This window comes from Carassius auratus, unplaced genomic scaffold, assembly GCF_003368295.1.
Source record: "Carassius auratus strain Wakin unplaced genomic scaffold, ASM336829v1 scaf_tig00024258, whole genome shotgun sequence".
NCBI lineage: Eukaryota > Metazoa > Chordata > Actinopteri > Cypriniformes > Cyprinidae > Carassius > Carassius auratus.
Window position 1 is genome coordinate 1,182 of NW_020525330.1, and position 25,363 is coordinate 26,544.

At 37.1% G+C, this 25,363-nt stretch overlaps 2 protein-coding genes and 1 pseudogene across 2 annotated transcripts; 2 read left to right on the forward strand and 1 right to left on the reverse strand.

The window, feature by feature from the left end:
- Nucleotides 1-1,505: 1,505 nt before the first annotated feature.
- Nucleotides 1,506-6,858, forward strand: LOC113078119 (dynein regulatory complex protein 1-like; annotated as a pseudogene).
- A 1,162-nt stretch (nt 6,859-8,020) lies between these two features.
- On the forward strand, nt 8,021-10,174 carry LOC113078120 (potassium voltage-gated channel subfamily F member 1-like). Its single transcript, XM_026250430.1, has 2 exons — nt 8,021-8,174; nt 8,634-10,174. The coding sequence occupies exons 1-2, from the start codon at nt 8,084-8,086 to the stop codon at nt 10,109-10,111; spliced, it is 1,569 nt and encodes a 522-aa protein (XP_026106215.1). The 5' UTR covers nt 8,021-8,083; the 3' UTR covers nt 10,112-10,174.
- Nucleotides 10,175-17,163: 6,989 nt separating this feature from the next.
- LOC113078118 (rho-associated protein kinase 2-like) lies at nt 17,164-25,357 on the reverse strand (the record flags this gene model as incomplete). The annotated part of the gene is made up of 15 exons (XM_026250429.1): nt 17,164-18,123; nt 20,029-20,305; nt 20,569-20,833; nt 20,929-21,007; nt 21,448-21,536; nt 21,628-21,695; nt 22,367-22,532; nt 22,638-22,820; nt 22,937-23,031; nt 23,410-23,503; nt 23,637-23,823; nt 24,378-24,481; nt 24,593-24,662; nt 24,894-25,078; nt 25,349-25,357. Coding segments are annotated over 15 exons (1,875 nt in total), but the record flags the coding sequence as incomplete, so codon positions are not given.
- Nucleotides 25,358-25,363: the final 6 nt, after the last annotated feature.

Consider the following 25,363-nt stretch of genomic DNA (forward strand, 5'->3'; position numbering starts at 1 on the left):
GAGACTCCAACTTCTCCTGCTGTTGGGTCATACTGTTGAGTTCCTTTTTGTTTTCTGGTTGTCTCTAATATTCCTAAAAGAAAGAAAGGAAAATAGATACAGAGACAGACAAACACCAAACTGAAATCCTCGCTCTGTCTAATAGTGTCTGTTTTAAAACAAATCCAATTTGTTTAATCCCTTCCTTGTCTCATCTCTTTCTCCTTCTCTCTCTCCTTCTCTCTCTCTCAAATATCTCCTTAACCAATCTAACTGAAATGTATAATTACACATACCACATAGGCCAAACAATAAGCAAAATTCATAGGCTGATAAATAAAAATTAAACAATTAAATACATAAATAACAGCAGAAATGTGATTTATAATCCAAAAACATGGAACAACTAAATATTCTATTAATATATCAGCCTTATTACTGAGTGAACAGATGCATTAATGCCAAAAATTCAGTTTGATTGGATGAATCAGCTGCCTTTATTATCATTAACAACAACTAAGATGTGAAAGTATTTTCTCCTCTCCTCAAATTATGTATGATAGTTTCATGGTATTATTTTTATTCACTATTGTTTATATCTACTGCCCTGTGATAGACCTGCAACTATTTTTTTGCGTTGTGAAAACTACTAATCTAAAAGACATTCTGTTATCTTTAGTTAGCAATTCCCCCTTTTTAAAGAGGAACACAACCCTTAAAAACATGCACGGATGCACACACATAAATGCATTTTACACCCACAGACAGGAGAACTATGGTTGATTGATGTACAGTATCTCCTGATCCTAATGCCAAAATGATCAGTCAAGCAAAGGTAAAAGTGTGCAATGCTAAACGTTAAGCCACTATAATCACTAAGGTGATTAGCATGCCAACACAAGTACTTTAGCCCCAGACTGTGTGACTGGTTTCCCTATAGCTGCGAGTCTACGGTCCCTCTCCAATTTAGAGACTAATACTAAAAAAAAGTCCCTGATAAATCTGTATATTGTAATGGATGCTGCAAAAATGTTCATTTGGAGAGCAAAAGAATTAAATAAGTGGCTGTAAATATGAGTCACATAAGGTTACAGTCTGATGCATGTTCTTTTAATGTGATGGCACAGTCGAGTGCACAAATTAAGCTAGACACAAGCTAGTTTAGCAAAGTTATCAGGAATCAGAGGTTGGCGAATGAAAGAGAGACACAGAGAGAAAGCCATAAAGACAGCTTTCTTAAATTATCGCCACATTCAGCTGTTACACAAACATTACTGCTGCTAAAAAAAACAGTTCCTGCTGGTTGACGTTGCTGACATAGACTTTCTGTATATAATATAATAATATATATATATATATATATATATATATATATATATAATATATATATATAATATATATATATATATATGTCTGGAAGTCGTTGATCTAGGATATTCTGTTACAGATCAGTGGTTGTTTTTATACAGTCTTGGTTGCAATGCAGTAACCGACATTCGTCCACTCGAGCAGTATCATAGCAACGGTATTGTAAACAGTACTCTACCATTCATCGCTGTGTCTATATCTTGGACTAGTGCTTCTTAACGCAACTTAAAATGCATCAACCCGAGACTTTTGCAGGGGATGAGGCAGACGAACCTGGACCATCTGTTGAGTCTAAAAACCAAGCGGAGAGAATCACAGCCCGTCGCCTTCCGCATAGCCGCACGAAATGAGGCCAAACACGGTAAACATTCATCTCGAGCAACGTTACATTAGCCGAGTACCTTGTTTCATTAGTTAGCAATAAAAGTGTCATGATCTCAGATCTTTAAGTAACTTATTCTGGAGATTTCATACGCGCAATGAAACACTTACAATTTCTTTTTCTTTCTTTTTTTGCAGTCAAGACCTTGTCGAAGATTCCCAGGGAAAGGAGGATATTCAAGAAGAAGCACGGAAAAGTCAGAAGGAAGTGGAGAAAAGTAAAAGGGTCAGTGGTCTGCATTTAAATATAGTTAACATCTTGCTGTTATGCCTTTATATTATATTTTATCATGATATGAAATATTACAAAAAGCAAATATTGTAGTTTTGAAATAATTTACTATTGAATAATGTGCACATAATGTGTAAGGTAGATCAAATTTCCAGGACACTTTCCTTCTGCTCTTTTTGCAGCACATGGCAAAATTGCAAAGTGATGGTCTAGAGTTGGTGACCAACATTGAAGTAGCTGTAGATGCCAGAGAGACATACAGGAGAACAGAGCTAGAGGAGGCATGCCGACTGAGGTACATGCAATTAAACACTTAGTCTCCCTCTGTCACTGTAAGTATTGAAATTTTACCTCTGTAAAGTTTGTATTCACACTAAAAATGTGTCATTTGATTCTATAAGGAGAGAAAAGCTGGAAAATGAGGCCAAGTCCAGCCAGGAAAGTTTGAGGAGATCACTCGCAAATGGACAGATGCTAAAATGAAACAGACCCCACTAGATCTAAGAGATGCTCTGAACAGCCAGCAACAACTCTGTGAACAGATTTTAGGGGACAAGAATAAACTGATCAGTGAGCTACAGCAGGTGAACTTCAGTCTCCAACAAATGCAAGTGAAAACGTATGGACTGTAAATCAAGAGTAATTAGCAGCATTTTTTTTTGTATAGGAGCTAAAGGCCAGTGATGATCACTATGTGAAGGACTTGAAAAGACAGGCTAAAGACATAGACCTGTTGATTGAGAGAATGGAAGAACAGATCTCAAGTCTGAAAAAGTCATACCGAGAGGACTTGCAGCATATTGAGGTCTTGTACTGCCTACAAATTATCATTCCACCCTCTACACAATTATTTTGATGTGTTTGGTTTAATAAGGAATGAACAGTTACACCATATATAATAGCATGTCTATATGAATGCACACTGTCATATACCATTTATTTTCTGTGGACATTAAAGAACTCATTTGATGAGGAGAGAAGAACGTTGCTAACCAAACACAGGAAGAAATGGGGACATCAGATGAAGAACGAAGCGAGAAAGAGGTACAATGCTTAGAAAAGTGACACACACATGGACTAATGCACACATTGGATTGAAACTGATTTGAATGTGAATACCTTTGACTGAAACCACTTTGACAACAGATGCATCTTTTTCTGCAGTTTAGGAATCTGATGCAGGGTTTAAGTCTCCTGGAGGAGCATGAGGACTTGCTGCAGAAGCTGAGGGTTTGGAAAGCTGAAGAATACAACACAGACAAAATCAGAATGGATACAGAAGTACAGGTGAATGTGATATGGACTTAAATAAACTGTATGTACTGCTTACATGTAACTATATGCTAGAGACGGTAATGCTTTAGATATAAAATAAACATCTGCCTTTGTGTCTGTTTGTGTGTGCAGAATTTAAGAAAGAAGTTACAAGAGGTGAAGTTCAACTGCCATCTGAATGAAGAAAAACTTGATTACAAATATGAGGTGCTAAAGAAAAGAGAGGAAGAGAATGCCATCTTAAAATCCTATTTGAAGAGGAAAATTATAAGGTATCATAACTTTTACAGAATAATCTTGGTACACTCATGTTAAAAGTTTGATGTCAGGAAGACATTAATACTGGTATTCAATCAAAAGTACTGTTTTCAACATTGATAATAATACATAATGTTTCTTAATAATGAAAGCATCATAATAAAATTATATCTGAGGGATCATATGGCACCAAAATCACAGAAATAAATAATGTTTTGAAACATATTAAACTAGAAAAGTAATTTTGAATTTAAATAATATATCACAATATTACAGTTTTACTGTATTTTTTATCAAATTAACTTCTTTCAAACACATTACAAAAACTTAAAGTATGCATAGCAGTGAATATCCATACTAATCTTAGTAAAGATATGCTACTTCTTAGGATAGTAGAACCCATATATCTGTCTTTTTTTCGTTTTAAAACATTTGAATGCATTACATTCTCGTTCAATATTTTTAATGCAGCAAGAGTCACTGCCTTTCAGCTGATATCATTAGAGTTAACATTTTTGGTGTGAAAGGATGTTTAGTCTAGTAATCTCACCCCACTGCAGGAAAACACTCAGAACTGACCTGAATTTCTTTCAGAATGCAAGACGTTCTCAACAACCTAAAGTCTAAATGCGCCAATCAGGAAAAGCAGTTGAAAGCAGAGGAGATATCACTGAGAAATGACTACACACGCATCAAACAACAGTACAAAGACATGCAGAAGAAAGCAAGGTGAGTGCACTTACTTCCCTCATGACTTAAAGGCTTTCAGACAGACCCTAGACAAACCTTGTTTTTGTATTTTTGGACAGACACTTTTCAGCGCTTGATGCCGAGCGCTTTGAGAAGTTATGGCTGATGAGTGAAGATGAGGTAAAGGCACTGGCACACAGGGTGCTGGAGACGGACAGAATCATTCATGAGCAGCAGCTGGGTCATGCTTGGGTGTCTCCTCCGCTGCCCTTCATGGAGCGCTCCGGCCCGATCGAACAGAAGACACTCAGGACGGCCTCACAGGCAGCTGCAGATACCCTGCAAGAAGAAACAAGAGGAGATTTAGTGGAGGAACCTGTGGGTCTGGACGACACTGCTAGTGGAGTGAACAGGAGAACAGTGAAGAGAATTCTGGAGCTGCTGTGTGACGAATTGGTGAGTGTGTGATTCAACAGTTAGGGATACTTTTGACTGATTGAAATAAAAAAAAATGAACCTTACTTGAAATCATGCTTCAATTATGTTAAAATACTGTATATATTTCACATATCCTAGAATAAATTATTAATTATTAATATTATGGTCTTAAATAAATTCCTTTACCCTTATGTTGTTCCAAACCTATGACTTTTTTTCTATTTTCTATTGAACACAAAAGAAGATATTCTATAATGTTTAAAAAGTATTTTGTCCATATTATGACACTAGTCAGTGAGATCCAATGTTATAGATGCAAATGTAAATTAAATCTTGAAAATCTTTACAAAATTAGTTTTATGCTTAAAAAAATTAACAAATATCTGTAAATGGGGAATTAAAACTTGTCATTTGCCCTTCAAGTTAACAAATTCTTTTTGATTTAATTATGAACTCACTTCATTTAAAAACTTATCTTATGTCATAAAAGAACTTCACAAAGACAAATTGACATTTCTTAAGTAAATGTGTCACTTTTCTGCAGTGTGATCAGAAGGTACAGTAAAACTATCTCCAGTTATTTCTAGAGGTTGGGAACAGAGGTATTCAAGACTTTCAAGAATTAAACAGTAATGGATGCAACTAATGCAACTCATTGTGTGCATTTACATTATGAGAACATATTGATATTTTGTATTCTTTTCAGTTTATTTCTTAGATTTTCTTTACTTGATTTAACAAGGCCATTTCCCCTCATACAACTTGCAGAAAACCTCTAAATAGTTCTAAGCAGTTGTATTTCTTTTCAAAACCAGAAGCAAAAATCTGTCTCTTTTTTTCTCTTTCTCTCAGGGGTTCCTTGTAGAGAGTAAACTACTGAAGCTGGTGTCTCATCTGGAGAAGAATGATCAGTCCCTTATAAAGCTAGATGCCATTTTCTCAGTAAGTACAATTAGACCTTTGGTTCTCAACAAGGGGGCCTCTGCAAACTTCCAGGAGAGCCCCCAATAAATCTTTCAATTATTTCAAATTAGTTAAGAAAAACTAAATTAAGATATAAAGTATCTTATTTGCAGTTTATTTTTTTTATTTTAGCAGAAGTGTCAGAGGTACATATTATAGCAGGGCCTTCAAATGATCTTTTATCTTGTACAAAGGAGAGCCATTGAGTCGAAAGGTTTGAGAACCACTGAAAAATGAAAAAGACTGATGTCTAATTCGATTTCTTCTTTCTTTAATGCACACAGGCAATAGGGATCGAGAGTGATAAGGATGTGTATAAAATGGCTGAGTTCTTAATGAATTACAGACAACATGGCCAAGAGCAGAAGGAAGAGATGGAGGTAAAAGTGGATCCCATAACAGTTCAACCTCTCACTATGCTACTCTGGAAACAAGTATGTTGCATTTCCCTTTTGTGCTTTTGTTAGGAAGAGGAGACAGCCAACAACTCGGACTTCATCCATCATAATGACCTACTAGTGGCACTGAAAGATTTTACAGCTCAGTACTGCAGACCCCAGTTAGTGCGCTTGCATTTCAAACCAAGACGTTTCTGCTGTCACACATATTCCCTAAAATCAACTATCTGTTATTATGTCCAGTGATGTTCAGGCCTCACAGAAGAGCAGTGTTTTGGGGTTGGATATGAGAGATGATTCAGAAGATGGAGCGTACTGGGAAAGCATTGCTAATGTCATCCCAGAGTCCAAACTCAGGCTCTGGAGTGCTCTAGATACATCTCTCAACAAGTACCAGTAAGTGTACATTTTTGTAGTCAATAATTATACCATACTGCACCCAAATTAAAACCTTTATTTAGACTTAGAGAAGTTAACCTGTATTATTAACAACAATGTTTTATCCTTAGTACTGTACTGACTGAAAGGGCTGAGCTTCTGGTGGAAACACAGAATGTACAACAACAGAATACTGAGCTCAGACAGCTGCTGCATCTTTATACAACCTCCAAGGTGACTATGAGTGTGTCACGTGATGTTAAGGTTCAGTTTTGGTGTTATTCTCAAATCATCTAACCTGACTTCTCCTGATAGGCCAGTGCTGAGCTGGAGATGCAGCCCACCAGGATGAGGCAGTTCCCCATGTGATATACTTCAGAAAAATAAAATAATAATAAATAAATGTATTTGTAGTCTGTATGTTGAAAAGTATGCATTTCAACACTACAATTGAAAATAACAAGCTCAGATTAAGTTATGGGGATATAAATAAACAATTTTCAACACAAGAAACTGAATAATTTTTTAATATCAATTGATAAGCAAATGTTTGGCAGTTTAATCAAGTGACACTGCACTGCAGTTTACACTTTTTAACACTAGATGGGGATATTTCAGCGTTCGATGGAAACGTCTGGTTATAATATGTGTGAAGTGACATTCAGCCAAGTATGGTGACCCATACTCAGAATGTGTGCTCTGCATTTAGCCCATCCGAAATACACACACACAGAGCAGTGAACACACACACACACTGTGAGCACACACCCGGAGCAGTGGGCAGCCATTTATGTTGCGGCGCCCGGGGAGCAGTTGGGGGTTCGATGCCTTGCTCAAGGGCACCTAAGTCGTGGTATTGAAGGTGGAGAGAGAGCTGTTCGTGCACTACCCCCACCCAATTCCGTCCGGCCCGAGACTAGAACTCACAACCCTTCGATTGGGAGTCCAACCCTCTAACCATTAGGCCACTCCCCCCCCCCCCCTCCTTTTTTTTTTTTTTTTTTTTTTTTTTTAAAGTTAAGTGGTTGCAATAAGTAATTGTAATGGGGGCATATTTATCATATTTATCATAGTAAACACAGTAAAACCACAGTAGTAAAGATTTTAACTAAAATGTTCCGTAACTTTCTTTCAGGACAAAAGTATGTCATTAATGCCAGGTTGAGCAAGATGTCTCATGATTTAAATACTATAGATTTATAGCCTGTCTAGTTTATTAATTGTTGTTTTGCCAAAACAATTGTATTGCATATATAGATTGACATGCTGTCGGAGCTCATAAGGACTCGTTACGTAGACTAACGGCTCAGAGGCGAGTTAGGAGACGGAGATTGCTGTGAATATCGGTGGTGTCAAGCACATTCTCTACGGGACATGCTGAACCGTTATCTAGAGACACGTGTGGCGGAACTGGTGAATTCGAAACAGTTCTCTAATTAAAATAATATATAAACTGTACGCGTGGAAAAAAAGTTTAAGAAAGTCTGAGAACCATGAGATGTCAAGTGTATATTTTTTTAATGCACCCCTAATAATTATAACAACGATAAGAGAGTAGGCCTTTATGTTTTATGACTGCACGAGTTGCAGCATGTTCCTGGTCCTTCAATCCGAAAACATAAATTATGGCTTTCCACCCCGCCCATCACGCCTGCTCCATCCCTACACACACACACACCCACACACAACACACCTTAGTTCTGCTCCTGTCACCCGTCTTTGCATGTTGCGCTCTTTAGGATTTATTCGGACATTATGCAGCAGAAGTCAGAAGCTTTTTAAGACTTTCTTCACAGGCTTTTATTCAAACATATGTAAGTTTTATTTTTATCACAGTTGACTATTTACATTAGAACATTGATGTGCAGAGCTCTACTTTACCTAATGCAAACACCGTTTTAAATGTATTTGAATAATGTATTGAATCCTTAGGTTTTGTTCTCTTTCTTGCTAATGTACAAATACAAAATGGGAAACCGGGACTAGTACTTTTGTCCAAACAATATAATATAAAGTCTAATTTAACATTTCTATTGCCCCAGAATTTATAGTAAATGTCATAAAAGGTCAGCATTTGTTAAAGTAACTTATTAATCTTTTTTCGGGAAAAAGTAGGAAGCAGATATATATATAATCAGTCTGAAAATATGTGGCAGTGTCTAGCCCCGGTCTTTCCTGTTATATCATGGACATGTTGCTTTTTAAAGAATATGTTCCTCTAGATTAAAAATTATTCTTATTTTGTTTTTGCTTAAAACTCTGGATTGTATCAGTTGACATGTGGGAGTTCCCGAGGACTCGTTACGCAGACTGTAACGGCTCAGAGGCGAGTGAGGAGACGGAGATTGCTGTGAATATCGGTGGTGTCAAGCACATTCTCCACGGGAACGTGCTGAACCGATATCCAGAGACACGTTTGGCGGAACTGGTGAACCGAGCCACGTATTCCACACAAGAAAATCTCTGCGCTCTCTGTGATGACTATGATGACTCAAACCAAGAGTTTTACTTTGACAGAGACCCAGAGGTCTTCAGATGCATCCTAGAGCTGTATTACTACGGAGAGATTCATATGAAGCGAGGAATCTGTCCCATGTGCTTCATGAGAGAGATGGACTATTGGCGGATCGACGCGGAGTATCTGGACGAATGCTGTATAAGTAGTTTAAATGAGGTTCAAACCGAGCTGGAGGAAATAGCAGAGAAAGTCAAGGCCATCCTGGACGACCTGGATGATGATGGAACGGTCACTAGAGGTCAGAGGTGCCAAACGTTCCTGTGGAAGCTCATGGAGAAACCCGAATCATCTTTAGCCGCGCGCGTAATCGCAGTAGTGTCGTTCACGTTCATCCTGCTCTCTTCTGTAGTCATGTGCGTGGGCACCAACCCGGAGCTCCAAGTGGAAGATGCCGAGGGTAATCTAATGGAACACCCGACCCTTGAGTCCATCGAGACGGCTTGTATCATCTGGTTCACAGTGGAATATGTTTTGCGTTTCTTGGCTTCTTCGAACCAATTGCGCTTTGTGTTCTCCTTCATGAATATAATAGACTTTCTAGCCATCATGCCTTTTTACGTACTGCTGATTCTAACGCATTTGGGCACTGCCGTGATGGAGCTCGCTTACGTCCAGCAGGCAGTGCAAGCGTTGCGTGTCATGCGCATTGCACGCATCTTCAAACTCGCGCGCCACTCATCAGGACTCCAAACTCTTACATTCGCGCTCAAAGGAAGCTTGCAAGAGCTGGGTCTGCTTTTCATGTACATGAGCGTGGGGATTTTCCTGTTCTCCGCCCTAGGATACACATTGGAACAGAGCCACTCTGAAACCATGTTCACCAGTATCCCGCAGTCCTTCTGGTGGGCTGTCATTACAATGACCACTGTGGGTTATGGGGATATCTATCCTAAAACAACGCTGGGCAGGTGCAACGCCGCTGTCAGTTTTCTGTGTGGCGTAATAGCGATCGCGCTGCCAATCCACCCGATTATTAACAACTTCGTCATTGTTTACAGTAAGCAGCGTGTGCTTGAAACCGCTGCCAAGCATGAGATCGAACTCATGGCGTTACGCGCGCAGGAGGAAAAGCAGGAGTGTCCGAAGGCTGAAAGAACTGCTTCGGCTGGCACTAGGTCAGTTTGGGATAGCACTGCTGTGAGCGCGTCACAGAGTGACACATATATCCCGTTACTTGGTGTTACAGCAGATGTGTCCATAGGTCAACCAGCCCATAAACGCAAGCACAACTAGAGAGTGATTTGCGCTTGTCCTTTATCAATATTTCAGAATAATAAACTAAGTCAGGAAACAGAACTAATCAATATGAACAATACACTGTGATTATTACAGCAATCTATCTGTCTGTCTGTCTGTCTGTCTGTCTAATGTTGTAACTGAAACCCTCAAAACTTGAAGGTTATCACATCATATCATATCATATACAATGTCTCTTGTTTTAATCACTTTTATTAATAGGCCTAGCTATAAGCTAGTGTATACACCCCTAAGTCTCTTTTCAGAAAAATAATTCAATAAAATGGGTTACTAAGGGTCAGTGCAACTCAGAAGATCAATTTATCAAGGAACATTAAAGTAAAACAATAGACAAGTACATGTAAAAGGATTGATCATAATTGTACATAAAATGTATTCAAAACAAAATGATTTGAAATCAATCATTTAAATTGTACACATCAAAGGCTCCGAGACTCATTGTCTCTGAAGACATTTCACGGTAATGAGAATATCTGACTCGTCTCTTAACTGAACAAGCCTGAAGGAAGAAAAATCACTTGACTTTATAATGGAATTAGAGTACTCTCAATCACGAACTAATTTGTATACATTTTTGTAACATCATATATTTTTCAATGATCTTGACAATAAAGTGACTGTCTGTTTTACATTTCTTTCCACATTTCCACATTCATTCAACATTTCACCTCTCTCTTCTTTCTGTAGCCATTTGACATTAAACAACAGCAACTGATTGTATAATATATTATTATTATTACTATTTAGACCCAGCAATAGCAGTAGTTCAAAACTGCAAAACAGTGTGTTTTTGTTATGGTGACTGAATGTGTATGCTATGATATTCCAGTTGATGTCTAAAACCTTGTAGCGATTACAGTTTGGTGCTTCAGATACATCAGATTATTTAAACAATTCACTCCGATCTTGTCCTTTACATGTAGACATCTATGAATTTACCTGTGCTATTTATCTCCCTATTTAAAAACAACAACAACAGTGTGAACCACCATGCCCCTCTGTGGGAATTCGAATGATATGTCGCTAGAGGGTTTGAATTTTGCCGCAAGTGCTTTGAACGCCTCTCGGGTGTGAGATATACATTTGTTGGCTCCTGAAAGACATGGGTGGACATGGATGTGGGTGTGTTTGTGTGTGGGTGTTATTCTGAGTGAATTAATAAATTGAATTTGTTTGTGCCCACATGGAAAAGTTGTTTTGTTTGTGTGTAGGACTACTTATGGCTGGTCACTGAGATATGGCTTCGATCTGGAATGTGGGTGGACAAAAGAGCAGCCAGTGCTAATAGCCAGTAATCACTGACCCCACCAGCACAGCTAAATCAGCATCACCCAACACAGGATGACTAAAATAGGGAATACAGGCCACATAAATAACAGCAAAATGCACCTCTATAACTCTGACACCATCATGTTGTTGTCCAGTTTAGAGAGAAGCACATGCTTCATGCAGCTGACGGTGTCCAAAATCTGAACTGCACATGGATCAGTATTGAGTTACACACACTACATTGTAATCAGAGAACAAAGTCAATCCCCCTCCACATCAGACACATTTTGGAATCTCAAAGCCTTCTGCTTTTCAGCTTCTAAATATAAGTTTCCCCTCCTGGAGTTCTATGATGTAAAAGCAGCTATTGCACACAAGTGTCTACGTGGCCAGTTTCTTACAAATTGTCTGTTTTTCAGAGGTCACTGTGCTTGACCTTTTCGAAAGTTTGTGGGAGTACAAGCATTAAATTACAAGAGACAAACAGGTGTGAGCTAATAATTTTCAGTAGTTCATGTGAAAGCGTGTGCTGAGGTGGACAGAATGTGAATATCTGGAATCTAATAAAAATAAATGTGAATTCATAGAATCACGGACAGTAAAATACCAACAGGCAAAAGCAGCTGCTGTGATTTAAATGAATGACAGGATGAAAGAGATCTTCCTTCGCATTAAGAGTAATTTTCAGAGGAGAAAATTGAGAAAAAGCACATTTGCAGAAAAGAATAATCACAGTGATGAAAACTGACCTTTACTAATGGTGGATAAGGAAAGAAAATGAGAGAAAAGTCTGAAAAGCAAAAAAGAATAGGCCTATTCACCTTTTATGGGATTAATCTTTGTTGTTCAAATCAAGGGCTTTTAAAACAGGGGGGGCCACAAAAGGGTGCTAGGAGGTCAGCAGCAAATCTGAGAGAGATGAAAAAGGCTTTTACATAAAATGCAGTCAAAGTTAACACATCAGCTGTTTATGGTTTATAATCTGAATTGAAATGAAAATGTTTCTGTTTAGGATTATACATCTAACACTTAAGATTTAGATAAAAAAGATATACTGGCAAATTAAAATATTACGTCTATTTTTTTTAAGTGAAATAAGCACTTAAAACATCCAGACCATTGTGGATTTAGCAAATAGCAACCTCTGACTGAAATCAATGAAAAAATGAGTTATGTTGAGTGAATTAAGGAGAGGTTATTGGGAAGATGGCTGGGCGCCACAACCACATTAAAACACACAGTACTCATCAATGCTACTATGCCAGCCTGTTTGCTAAATGAGGATAAAAATGTGAGCATAAAGGATAATATAAATAAACTGGATGGTAAAACACTTAACTTTCAGATAACAGATGGTATCAAGTCGTATAAATATGATGCCACTAAAGGTATTTGTGAAAAAGACCACTTCATGTCATCTCAGCTGCTGTGAGGATCTCTTTCTCTACAGGAAGGGACAGTCACAATATAGTCTTCTCACAACAGCAAGGTCATTCTTACAACAGCACAGACAAGCTGAGATTGGAAAGCCTAGTAAATCCCTGCTCTTAAATCTTATGGAGGCACACTCTCTCTACATCATTCCCACCCTTCAGTCAAGCAAGACCCCACAAAACACACTATTTTATTGAAGATATATTTCACACTGTACTTAAATTATCAGCAGACACCTAATTAAGGAAATTGGCCATAAATGGCAAGCCGGGTCTAGAGCGGGGCAGGTCCATTACTCTGTATAATTAATTACTGTTATAAGACAGACTTGTGATTATATTTTTCCAAGGATATGGACAATATTATGAGCACAATGTTTAAAGAGTTAGTATGACCTTTTTAAATCTTTTTGACCAATGGATCAGTGTTTCACACAGTGGCTCTTTTTTTTCTTCGTCCACAGCATCACTGTACAGTTTGTAGATTTTTTTTCTTTTTTTTTTCTTTTTTAAAACATTCTCTGAAGTTTCAGTGTCACATGATCCTTAAAAAATCATTAAAAACATTAATTAAATTTTCTTATCAATTTTTTTTTTTTTTTTTTTTTTTATTCAACAGTTGCACAGTTTACATGAGCGTTCATCTCCTTTATAAAGATAACATATTGTGCCGTTTCCAAAATTTGAATTTTTTTTTTTTACATAAACAAAAAAATAAACAAAAGACTCACATCATCGCATTTTGCCAGGGGAAGTACGGACTTACAAAAATATATCAAATTGTTTACACACCTTCACAGTTTTTGTTGCCTTTTGATTAAGAGAATACTTAATCGTGTTGACATATTGCTTGACCTCAATGTTAAAAGCAATAAAAGATGTTTTGGAAAAATTTTCTTATCAATGTTGAAAGGAAACAGTGGAAGTGAAACAACACTGAAGGATCATGGGACTGTAGCTTAAGAATTTTTCTTTAAAAAATAATTACAGGATATTTAGATGAATATAGAGCTGTCAGCATTTATTTGACTTAGTAATTTATGTAATTTAATATGTCTTCCTTCATTAAAAAAAAAAGAAGTAATTGTTCAGTAATTGAGTCAGAGGTGAAGGATTCCTTATGAACTGTTCAAAAGAACCAGTTCATAAGAGTCATTTGTTTTATGAATCGCATCAGAATCTTATAGATTACGACGGTGAACGAGTTGTAAGATTGTTTCTGGTACAACCCGCGAGGACAACTCAATATTGAAATAAAATTCTTCTTCCGAGAACTCAAATTCACATCTCAGATAAAATATGAACAGTAAACTCTGAAATATAAGTACTTGATTTATATAGAAGTGCAATGGTCTGATGTCAGAATCAGCGTGAATTCAGTAAATAAATAACCATTTGATTTAATTTTGCCTGTTAAAATGCAAGTTTACTTTTAATGCAAGCATGTAAGCAAATCGAAAGGAATTCATCTTGAACAATGCCATTAGCATTAATATCGATTAAGTGGTAGTGTGGAATAGCCTTGAATGAATTATCATACTTTTCTCCTAAAAGAATACTCAAACTTTTATCATTATCATTATATATTATGTCACATTCAACATCTCCTGTCAATTAAAAATGAATGGTAATTGTAAATTGTTTACTGTAACAACTTAACAATGAAATATGATCATTGACCTAAAAACATTGGTCAATTTCAGAGATCTTGAAGGTCACAGAGCAGCTTTGTGAGCCTCTAGGAGCTCTTCAAACCTTCTAAAGAGGTTTATTCTGGCAATAAAAGTGCACGAGATTTGAAGACGGTTGAGGTAATAGTCTCTCAGAGGAATTATTAAAATCATCACGCTGCATTGAACACTGATCCAATCTTCACATCCTTTGTGCAATGTTGTAGGTGAAAACAGGGTCAGACACACATCCGTTTGCATTTTTGAAAGGTTTAAAAGTGTAAACTGCATTACATTACATTATCATTAACTTATCCTTTCAACCATGTCAGATCAATTTATTATTTTTCTCTGTATTTGTTATAGCTTTCTTAATGGGAACTGCACATGCCCATTCATAATTCACCATGCTATTTTCCTACTTGAAGAAATGCATTTGAGTGCTTTCACAGTGATGTCATACCAATAAAAATGCAATATCAATTACATTTTGAAAGCCCCAACATTATGTCTCTCTCTATGGGAGCTGGGGGCAGAAGTTGGAACAAGGGCACGATCTGATCATTTCTATCCTCTTTATGCCCTTCATGAAAAAGTTAAATTTTCATAAGTAGCTTCCACTGGAAATGGCCCTTGTACACAGGAGTTATAAATCTCTGCAATGCATAAAGGCATATGTTACTAAGATACACGAGGACACACAGCCTACATCAGAGACAAGAGAGAAACGGGAAGACAAATTGATAGACAACACAAAAATTAGAGAGAAAGGTAAAGTAAAATTACAGTTTGTAAAGCATTAATAAAAGCAATAACAGATAAAACAGTTATAAAGATAGGTGCACACATGAAACATTTTTAATGACTCTGAAACCATATTTCCCTCAGGACATAGTATGTACCTCTAAATACTTTGATTAGAGTTTAGTGCCCTCTGCTGACCAACATCAGGTTTTCGTTCTGTAAAAGCACACATTACATTTGGACTAAGTTAATTAGGAACTCTCAGTATTTTACGGAATTATTTTTTCCTAAATTATTTGTAAATAGATAAGATTTTCACATTAAGTAATTCACAAATTCACTTTAAGCATTAAATTATTCATATGGACATGCATTCACAAACCTTTTTTAATAAAATTACATTTCTACTCCATGATTAAAAACATTTGATGGAGTAGTAAAAAATAAAAAAAATTTCCCTCAGTGTTATAGATATGCCAAACTAGAGTTGCAGGGCCATGGATTACCATATGGATTAACACATCATACAAGCGTCCATCCAATATACCTGGAGTCAGATTTTGCAGGTAGTTGTTCCTGAGGTCAAGGAAAACAAGTTCATCCTGCGTAAGGAAATGTCCAGCAGGCAGGCTGCCGAAATGGTTGATATTCAAGAATATCTGGCGAAGGTATAGATTACAAATGAAGGCTAATGGATCTAAGGTCTTCAGTCTGTTGTTTTCAGGTACAGAGCTTCAAGTCTGGGCAGAGGTCAGAGCTCTGGGAGTCAGTTCCTCCAGCTGGTTATTTTGGAAGTCTAAGCTCTCCAGATTGTTGAGTCTTCGCAGGAAGCCCATGGGTAGCTGGGTGAACGAGACAAATCTAACCTCTGGAGAGAGCTGTTTACAGGCAGACAGTCAAAATCTGTTGGAAAATCTATTTGCATTGCCTTTACACAATGGTGTTATTCCTAAATGAATCATCGTTTTGAAGGAATCGTTTGAGAGAATCATCCAGTGAATCAAGCAGGTAATTGTTTTTAAAAGAAAAGATTGAGAGAACGGTTTTAAAATGACAGTTCACACACAATTTTTCATTCTGTCATCATTTGCTCACCCTCAGGTTGTTCCAAACCTGTATTAGTTGAGATGAACACAGAAGAAAGTATATTAAACAATGTTGGTAATCAAACAGTTTCTGGTCCCCATTGACTCCCAGAGCATTTTATTTCCCCACAGTATATAAATAGATTATAACATGATGGCAGAATTTTCATATTTGGGTGAACTACTTCCTGAATAAGTCACAATTTCTGAACAAATAGGTTTGAGTGAATTGAGGAATGCATATTTAGTGATTAAGTGACTCACCATAGAGACTGTATGAAATATAATACCAAAACTACTCGTATCATTTCAGAAATAGTGGTAGAAAAGGCCCAATTCAGCCATAAAATCTAGCTTTGCTAATGAATGAATCAGTGGTTTTGAATGAATTAGTGTATGTTTGGATAGCTCACTCAAAAAGACTCAGTTGATTAGCTCCTGATAGAATAAATCTTTGATACTCATAAAACCAGCACTACTAATGAAAAGTCCTCACTAATGCACAGACAGACTGACCATCTCCATGGGATGCGGAAACACGGATGGGTTGATTAAATATTAGGACTGTTTTAGTTAAGTAAACATACACAAACACACACACACACACACACACACAAACAGCCCAAAAGCAGGTAATGTACACAGCTGTATATTATTTTGACAAGACACAACAGAAATAAGAATATACAGTCTAGTCTTGAACTTATTTTTCATGTAGAACTGATTCTGCTTTTATGACTTAAGTCAAATATTACTTTTCATAGGTTAATAATACGCAAGCAAGGATTTTCCAGGTCAACATTTGGTTTAAACGCTTGTGCAGCATTGGATTTTATTTATCACTTCTTTTGAATCATTAACAACCACCAAAAAGCATGTAAATGACAATGGCAACATATCGTATTGAATAATTATAGCTAATTAAGCTATATTTACATTTACATTAATGCAACCTTCTTCCTAGAAAAATGTTTTGTGTTTCCTGTATAACACCACATACTATTTTTAGATCATCACACATAAGGAGTCACAGGTCTTCCATCAATTAAACCTTTTTTATTAACAATTCCACAATGTTTCAACAGTTTGTCAGTGGCAAAATGATAAAATACAGAAAATGTTTGGACCGGAGATCTTCATGTTCCACTGTGCATACAGGTTGTATCAAATTTTTGTCACAGCAATTAATAAAATGCTTAAATGTGCTCCATATTGCATCCTTGCATCATGTAGTATCAGTCTTCAATAATGCATATATTTTGAGCAGATAGTTCTGGAAAACTACTAAGTAATGCTCTTTGAAAAATATTTTTCAAAAGTGTTCTTTGATATAATGCATGATAAAAATATAATCTGTCACTAAATATTTATCAGTTTTTCCTAACAAAAATAGATTCAGATGATAGTGTAATTGAAGAGCTGAAGTATATATTCTGTTTCAAACACACACTCAGGTAAACAGTCACACTTACTGACAACCTTGCAAGGAAACCAAAAATATCTTTCGAAGTTTAAAATGCTTTTACTTAACGTTTTTTGAGGAATTGTATATTCTAGGAAGACATAAAACACCCTTAAATGACTTAGAATTGAAACTACACCCTTTAGGTGATTTATGGCTTGTTTTGTGTTAAATATTAGACCCTACCCCCTTTCCCCAGTCATTTATACTTGTGGAGTTTGGCACTTGGAAGTCCTGCCTTTTTTACCAAAAAGAACACTATGACATTCTCCGCTTTCATTGTTCCCGGATGGATTATCATCTATCCAACCTTCACCAAGGTTAACTGAAATTAAAGGAGAGGAGAGAGGGTTAAGGTCAGTGACCAAAAAAAAATATACATGTATATATATTTTAAACTCATATATGGCAAACATTTCACATTCCATTCTATATTCAACCACACACAAAAGCATCAACACCACACCATCAGTTTTCAGACCCAACTTACTCAAACTAAGCCAGACATATTTGAATTCAGCTGAACATTTACACATTTGCATGCCCACTCATATTAGTGCATCAAACACAGTATCAATATCAAAACCTGCCCTAGATACAGTCCCTCACAGTGAGAACAAAATGCATTGTATAAATGCCATACTTCAAAAAACTTAAAAGCCAAAGCATTAACACACAGGCACAAAAACATGCTAAGGCACCACTGTGGTTACCCCATAAACTCATCAGAAGTCTAATACATCTTCATCATCCATTTCAACATCAAGAGACCAACCCCAGTCCTTCAGGCCCAACTCAATCCATCTGGAACAAAGAGTCATTCGGCCTCAAAGTCAACTTTAAAAAAATTATGGCCACCCACGCTTAAATGAAAACATACAGATAAATACAATTTATGCAATGCAAAATAAATGCAATCAGTTTTTTCTTTAAGTTTTAAAAAGATGTGACCATGACAGATCGGTATTTGCAGCTAACTTTTCTATAAAATCTGATTTTACAATGGCATTTTTGGCAGCTATTCATTCATACATATTCATCTGTGAATATCTGTGCTGTTTTATTTGCATACATAGAACAGAACAGAGAGCCAATCGTTTGTTTCAGGGCAGCACATGCATTCAGAAAACCTGAACGATAAGCAGCGATGCGCTGTACTTACTCTCCACACATAAGCAAAAGTGGGGAAGGTGAAAGGTGAAAGGTGAACAGGTCAATGAAGAATGATACGGAGCATGGGGCCAGGGCTATAAAAGGTTAGCATTATAATTTAAGCTACTGTGAACCTGTGCAACTTCACAACCAAATCTAACTTAGTGTGCCAGGTTAACATACAGTAGGTGGCCAACCAAAATGATGGCTCTACCGCCGTGTCTGCAAAGTGCACTTGCAGCACTATGACCTGGAGCATCTACATTTACTCTGAATAATGTCATCTTTTTCATTTTTGGGTGCACTTCTGCTTCAATCACTTTCATTTTTTTTCCTCATAGAAAACTATTTTCCCAAAGTGACTCCAGCTTCCAAGCTCCAAATATTTATAAAAAACATAAAATTATTGTAAGTAGTCTATACAAGTTTATTTTTGGGTGACTTCTTTCTTTAAAGCGACTTGCATGTAAAGAGTAAATATAAGAAGCAACAACATTAGCAATGCTCCAATACATAGTTTTCAAAAGTTGAGCAGAAGAGTTCAAGCTAGTACAAATGTGCATGTATTAAACAGGATTTTCTTTATGATTATAGAAAGTGACTTCGTATAAATCGTTATCAATTATGCATTCAAATGTTCATGGAAGAGTGTGTTGTCAAACAATGATAAAATATCAGCGTCCTTAACACAAAACTGTGTGGTCTAACTAATGACATAAGCCCCCTTCATAATATCATAATAATATATTATTAACAGAAATGTGAGTGTCAGTATAGGTAAATGAATCTCAAATCATTTTGCGATTCCAAATGTTTCAAGAGCTGTATGTTCTTGAGAAGAAATAGGATTCATCTTAATTTTATTTTTTGAGCAGATCATTCAAATTAACATTAATGTCAACTAATATTAGAATTAAATATATACACATTTTATATAATTAAACAATTTAATATTCTGCTGTCCCCTTTGGGAGTGTGCCGAGGCCCCCTAGTGGGCCTCACCTCCTGGTTAAGAATATTTAAAACCCATAATTCTCGAGCTCTTTTGTAAGAAATGGATCTGTCAAGATGTTCTCACCTGGCCTTAGGTGAGGGCTGCTGTCGGGTGGAATGCACTTTGACGGCTCCTCTGTGTGAAAGTCTGGGGGATGAATGGGCTGACAGGTGAGGAGAGGGCTGAGGGGACAGGCCACTTGATGCTGCCTCGGAGTGGGGAGAAGGTATAGCTATGCTTGAGGAGTGGGCTATAGGTTTCCGTGGGACCCTTTTGAGCAAGCGGCTGACCCATTTCTGCTGCTCTCCTGTGGAGTTGGCCAGCAGCAGTAGCTCTTTCGCCGTGGACATGTCATAGTTCACTGGTGAAAAAAAAGAACCAAACGGGTCAGTTACAAGCTAAAATACACAATGCGGAGGTCCAAAAGTCCATATTTAAAATAAAAAAAAACATTTGGAGCTCATAAAATGGCACTAACGACATGTATAATGTTAATAACATCTATATTTTAATTCATATTTAATTTCAGTAGCAAAAATGCTAAGTTCTTCTGTGTATAACAAGCTACAGACAGTAATATAAATTAGAATTTTTTAGTGCTTTGTGAGTGTGACCTCTCCTGACCTTTGCATGGAGCTAGGACCTCTTCTTTGCGATCAATGTGGTCTTTATGGCATTTGATTCGGCAGCGCCTGCACTCCAGGGCAGGTGGGGGCTTGAAGACGTTCCACAGAGGCCTTGGACATGCTTCACAGCTAGAGGGGAAGTGGTAAAGCGTGATCACGAACTCGTGACCTTTGTGTTGGATAACCGACGACCTTTCAGCTGCTGATAAGGGTTCCATAGCAAGCTCGTCTTTCTTGCTCTCCCCCTCATTAGCATATAATATCTACAGGCAGAGCAGAAGAAGAAAGGTGAAGTTTGGGAAGATTAATCTTAAAGAATTATAAAACATTTCCTGGAGGGACAAATTAAGCATGTTACTTGGAAGATGCGTGGGATTTCTCTGGGGTCTGCGCGGTACACATCTGTCTGAGTGACAGGTCTCACATGGAAGAGTTTGCTAAGAGAGGAATAAAAATAAATGGGTTGGCTAATGCTGTGCAAGAGAGCAGTAAATGTTTATGGTGTATGTAGTATGTATTATGATTTATCTATTAGAATTTATATTTTTCCCATATAAAATTTCCATCTATTTGGATTACAGAGTAAACTTAAAAAAACACACAACATCCAGGTTTATATATTTATCAATAAATCCAATTATTTTAACATTTTTAAATATTGAAAATATAATTATAAAAAAAAAAAGATGCAAACAGTTTATCAAAAAACAAATATGCAGAAGTATATTTGTTTCATTTATGTATGACAGACAAATATGCAACACACAAGTTTATGTTCAGCCCATGTAATTTTACAATCTTATATGAACTTGAAACCAGGGTTAATAATAAAACCAATATATACAGGTCAAATATAGATAAGTTTATAAAAACTCACTCTATATCCAGAATCATGAATGGGCTGGACTGCTCTCTGTCTTGCTCTGAGTCATAAAACAGGATCTTCTTGCTGCTTACCACCACATACTGCAATTTACACAGAGACACACACACATATGATCAGAGAGGGCTTGTTTTTATATTTGTGACATGTAAGTGTGTATATCTAAACCTTTACCTTCTTTTCCCATCCAAACCGTTTGGTATTTCTGGTAGGCAGTGAGAGCCATCCCTCAAGACTAGAATCTGTGGTAAAAGAAAACCAGAAGAGTGTTTTACAAATTCAATAATTATTTACAGGTTTTGTCAAACTGAAAATGACCAAGCAGGTTGATTTCTCTTCAAGGAATTTCAAGCCTTCATAACCCTCTTTCCCAGGTGCACAATGAAACCTGTACTGGGGTCTCTTGGAATAAAAATGTTTTAGTAGTGTTACTGGAGTTTCAAAAAACACACATGGTGATCAGTGTTATTATGTGCAAAATTATGGCAGCAATCCGGCATGGCCGTGTATCAATACACACCTACTTTGAGCTCCGTTGGTATGTGAAGGACATGGACTCAGAGGTGTGTGAGTGTGTGATGCGTACTACAACGGCATCACGGTGAGAGTGAAAGAAGAATGAAGGAAAAGAAACAAAAGGATGCATAAATTCAGTTTGCCATTGTGTCCAGGGGAAGACAGGAATATTAAAAAGTGTGGGAGAAGTACACAAAAAAGAAAGACAGAGTGAAATGGAAAACGGGTAAAAGAGAAAAACAGTAGCAGTTACGTATTGATTATGTGTGTCAGCGGATAATCAGGGAAAAAATATATATGGATGCATGGATGGATGGATCTGAAGCCCATCCCTAGCATCAATTATAGCATAAATTACCACATCCTGTGCTTGATGGGTCATAACCTGGATAGTTACCTGGATACGCGTCATCACCCTCCAGCTCGTTGCTGCTGATAATGGGGGTTTCCAGAGAATGAATGCTGAGAGAAGTGAGCTGACCGCGCAGACGCTCAATATCACTGTCTTTACTGTCCAGGGCCATCTGCATCTCCAGTCGCACCTGAGAGTCCTCTGCTAACGTCTAAAAACAGACAACACTTAATGTGTGCTTTATATATGTATGCAGAACGGTGGCTAGGTTTTCTGGTGGTTACATTTCATTTGAAATATATTTAATGTCACTCACAGCCTGCATTTCACTGATTTCTTTCTGGTGTTTAATGATTAAGTTGTCGAGTTTTTCTTTCTCATTGCGGAGCTGCAACTGCAGTTGTCTGTTCTCCTTCTCCTTCCTGCGGATGTCAGTGATGTTGCCTTTCTGCGGCCTGACATCGGTCTTCTTCATTACCTCTGCCAGTTTGTTTATGGTCTACAATTCAAGCATTTGATCAGATTTACCGGAGACATGCTAATAACACCTTTTTTAAGCTATCCAAACAATCTTGTAACATGTACATGTTTACTGCAGTTAAAAGCCAAACACACCTGATTCTTGAGGGTTCTCTCAGACTCTATCTGCTTCTCCAAGGACAGGATCATAGATTTCGTCTTTTTATCTTCTTCTCTGAGCCTCTCTAGCTCTGTGTAAACACATTTATAAATGTTAGATTTAGATTCACCTTTATTGTCATTATGCAGAGTACAAGTACAGAGCTAATGAAATGCAGTTAGCAGCTAACCAGAAGTGCAAGGATATAGTGTTTTATATACATATAAGTGCAGAGTGAGTGAAGCTATGTTTTAAAGAATGTACAGTGGAGTTGCTATATACAGTATTAAGCAGAGTACATACAGAATATAAATAGGAATGCAATGTGAGGATTATGTACATTATGAACAGCAGAAATGTAGGGTTATATGTACATTACAGCACATGTATGGAGCACATATTATGGACATTATAACATCATCCACTCATATTATTATATTATTAACAGGAATTCAGCAGGAATACTCACTATGCTGTAGGTGTTTGAGCTGATGGTTGAGCTCTTCTTTCTCATTAGCCAGGTTCCCAACATCCACAGTCAGTGTGCGGTTCGATTCCTCCAGCTGGTATAACACAAAAGATTTTTAATACATTAATATGAATGAATGTTAATGTTGTGTGCACAGAGTAATTCATATTTATTATATATGAATAATTATGAAATAAATACATTCTTATACTCGCTCTAATTCTCACCGAGCTGATGGTATTGTCCTTTTCGCTAAGTTCCTGCCGATGTCTGGCAATCATGTCTTTGATCTCCAGCTCCTTCATGATCTTTTCTTTCTCCAGGTCCGAGTATTGCTCCTCAGCGATGGAGCGCGCCAACTGTTCGGAGTCTGCCTTTGTCAGGCTCAGCCCCAGCTGGGTAGCCAAGGAGTCCCTATATAAACATACATAAAACCAGTTTGTATTTTAACAGGAATTCAGTGTGCTGTAAGACATCCATGCATAAAACTTATTATCCCTTCCTTCATTTTTTAAATACCTGTATCTATTTACCTCTTGTTTCATCTAGCCTTATTCTAACTGGTATGGTTTCAAATGCAAATTGCTCTTTCTCTTTACTGAGAAAATGCTCTGCTTATATCGCTCAACTGTGATTTTCCTTTACGAGGCACTCAGTCTATGATGTGAAATACACTAGCATATAGATGGTTTCAAAGCCAAAAGTCAAGGGCCAAAAGCCAAGAAACCCAATTTCCATTTTTCAATTTTATTTAATCTTAAATCTACATTTTGTAACGTTCTTCTAGCGGTTAAAGCATAAAACTACAAGTTACTTGTTTAGAAACATTGTTTAGGTCCTTACATGAGTTCTGTGCAGATGTATCTATCTAATGGATCATGATTACAGGTGATTGCGTAAAAAAAACAAAAAAAACAAGATGAGTCATTTTCATGTCCCGCCATCCTGTTTCAATAGCAAATACACACCTCTCTTCCTGCAGGTCCTCTATTCTATGCTGAGCATCACTGTAGAGTTTAGCCTTTTCATCAGCGTCCTCCTTCAGCTCTCTAATTTGAGTTTTATAAAGTTTCTGAAATCAAGGAAAAACTATTTATTTCAAAATAAATATGAGAACAGATACACTATCCAACCTAAGTACATCCCCTCCACACATTCACCAACAAAATATGTGAAGACATACTGTGAAGTTCTGCTCTGCATCCAACTGGTCCTTCAGCTCTTTCAGCTGTATGTCAGCTTCTTCTCTCTCCCTGATTGGAAACAGAGAAGAGAGACCTTTTTCTTGCATCCATCATATACGTGTGTGCTATGCATTATTATGCTTATTTTGTGAGTTAAGAGCGATAACGCGATAAAGCGATAAGTTTTATTAATCATTCTAATTCCACGAGAATAGTGACATTTACAACTACTGTATAAAGACAATGACAAAGAAGAATAATATAAATGGAACATACAGTACATCAGCAACCCTAACTCACCTGCGTAGTTCCTGGATTTGTTTCTCCAGACTGAATTTGAGCTCCAGCAGATGGTTGAGCTCTTGTTTGAGCTGTTTCTCAGAGGAGCGCAGGGTGCTGATCTCCTGCCTCTGTACATGGAGATCTGCCTTAAACAGAGTCTTCTTCTGAGTCTCCTGCTGCACACGCACACTCAGCACCTCCATCTGCCACACACACACACAACAAAAAAGACTGGATTTTATTTCTTGGACTCTCCACAGACCATCTGATACATATATGTAACTTCATGTAATGCCTTTCATTTTTAATTGTGTGTGATATTTTAAATAGGTTCCAAAAATAGTGCCGAAAACAAGCAAAAATTAAACGTATTACAAAGCATATAGTGTGACAATTAAAAACTGTATTAAATAATTAAAATTCAAACATCAGACAGATCCAGTCATGCAAGAAGAACAGTCGGAAAGGTGTACCTCTTCAGTGAGTTT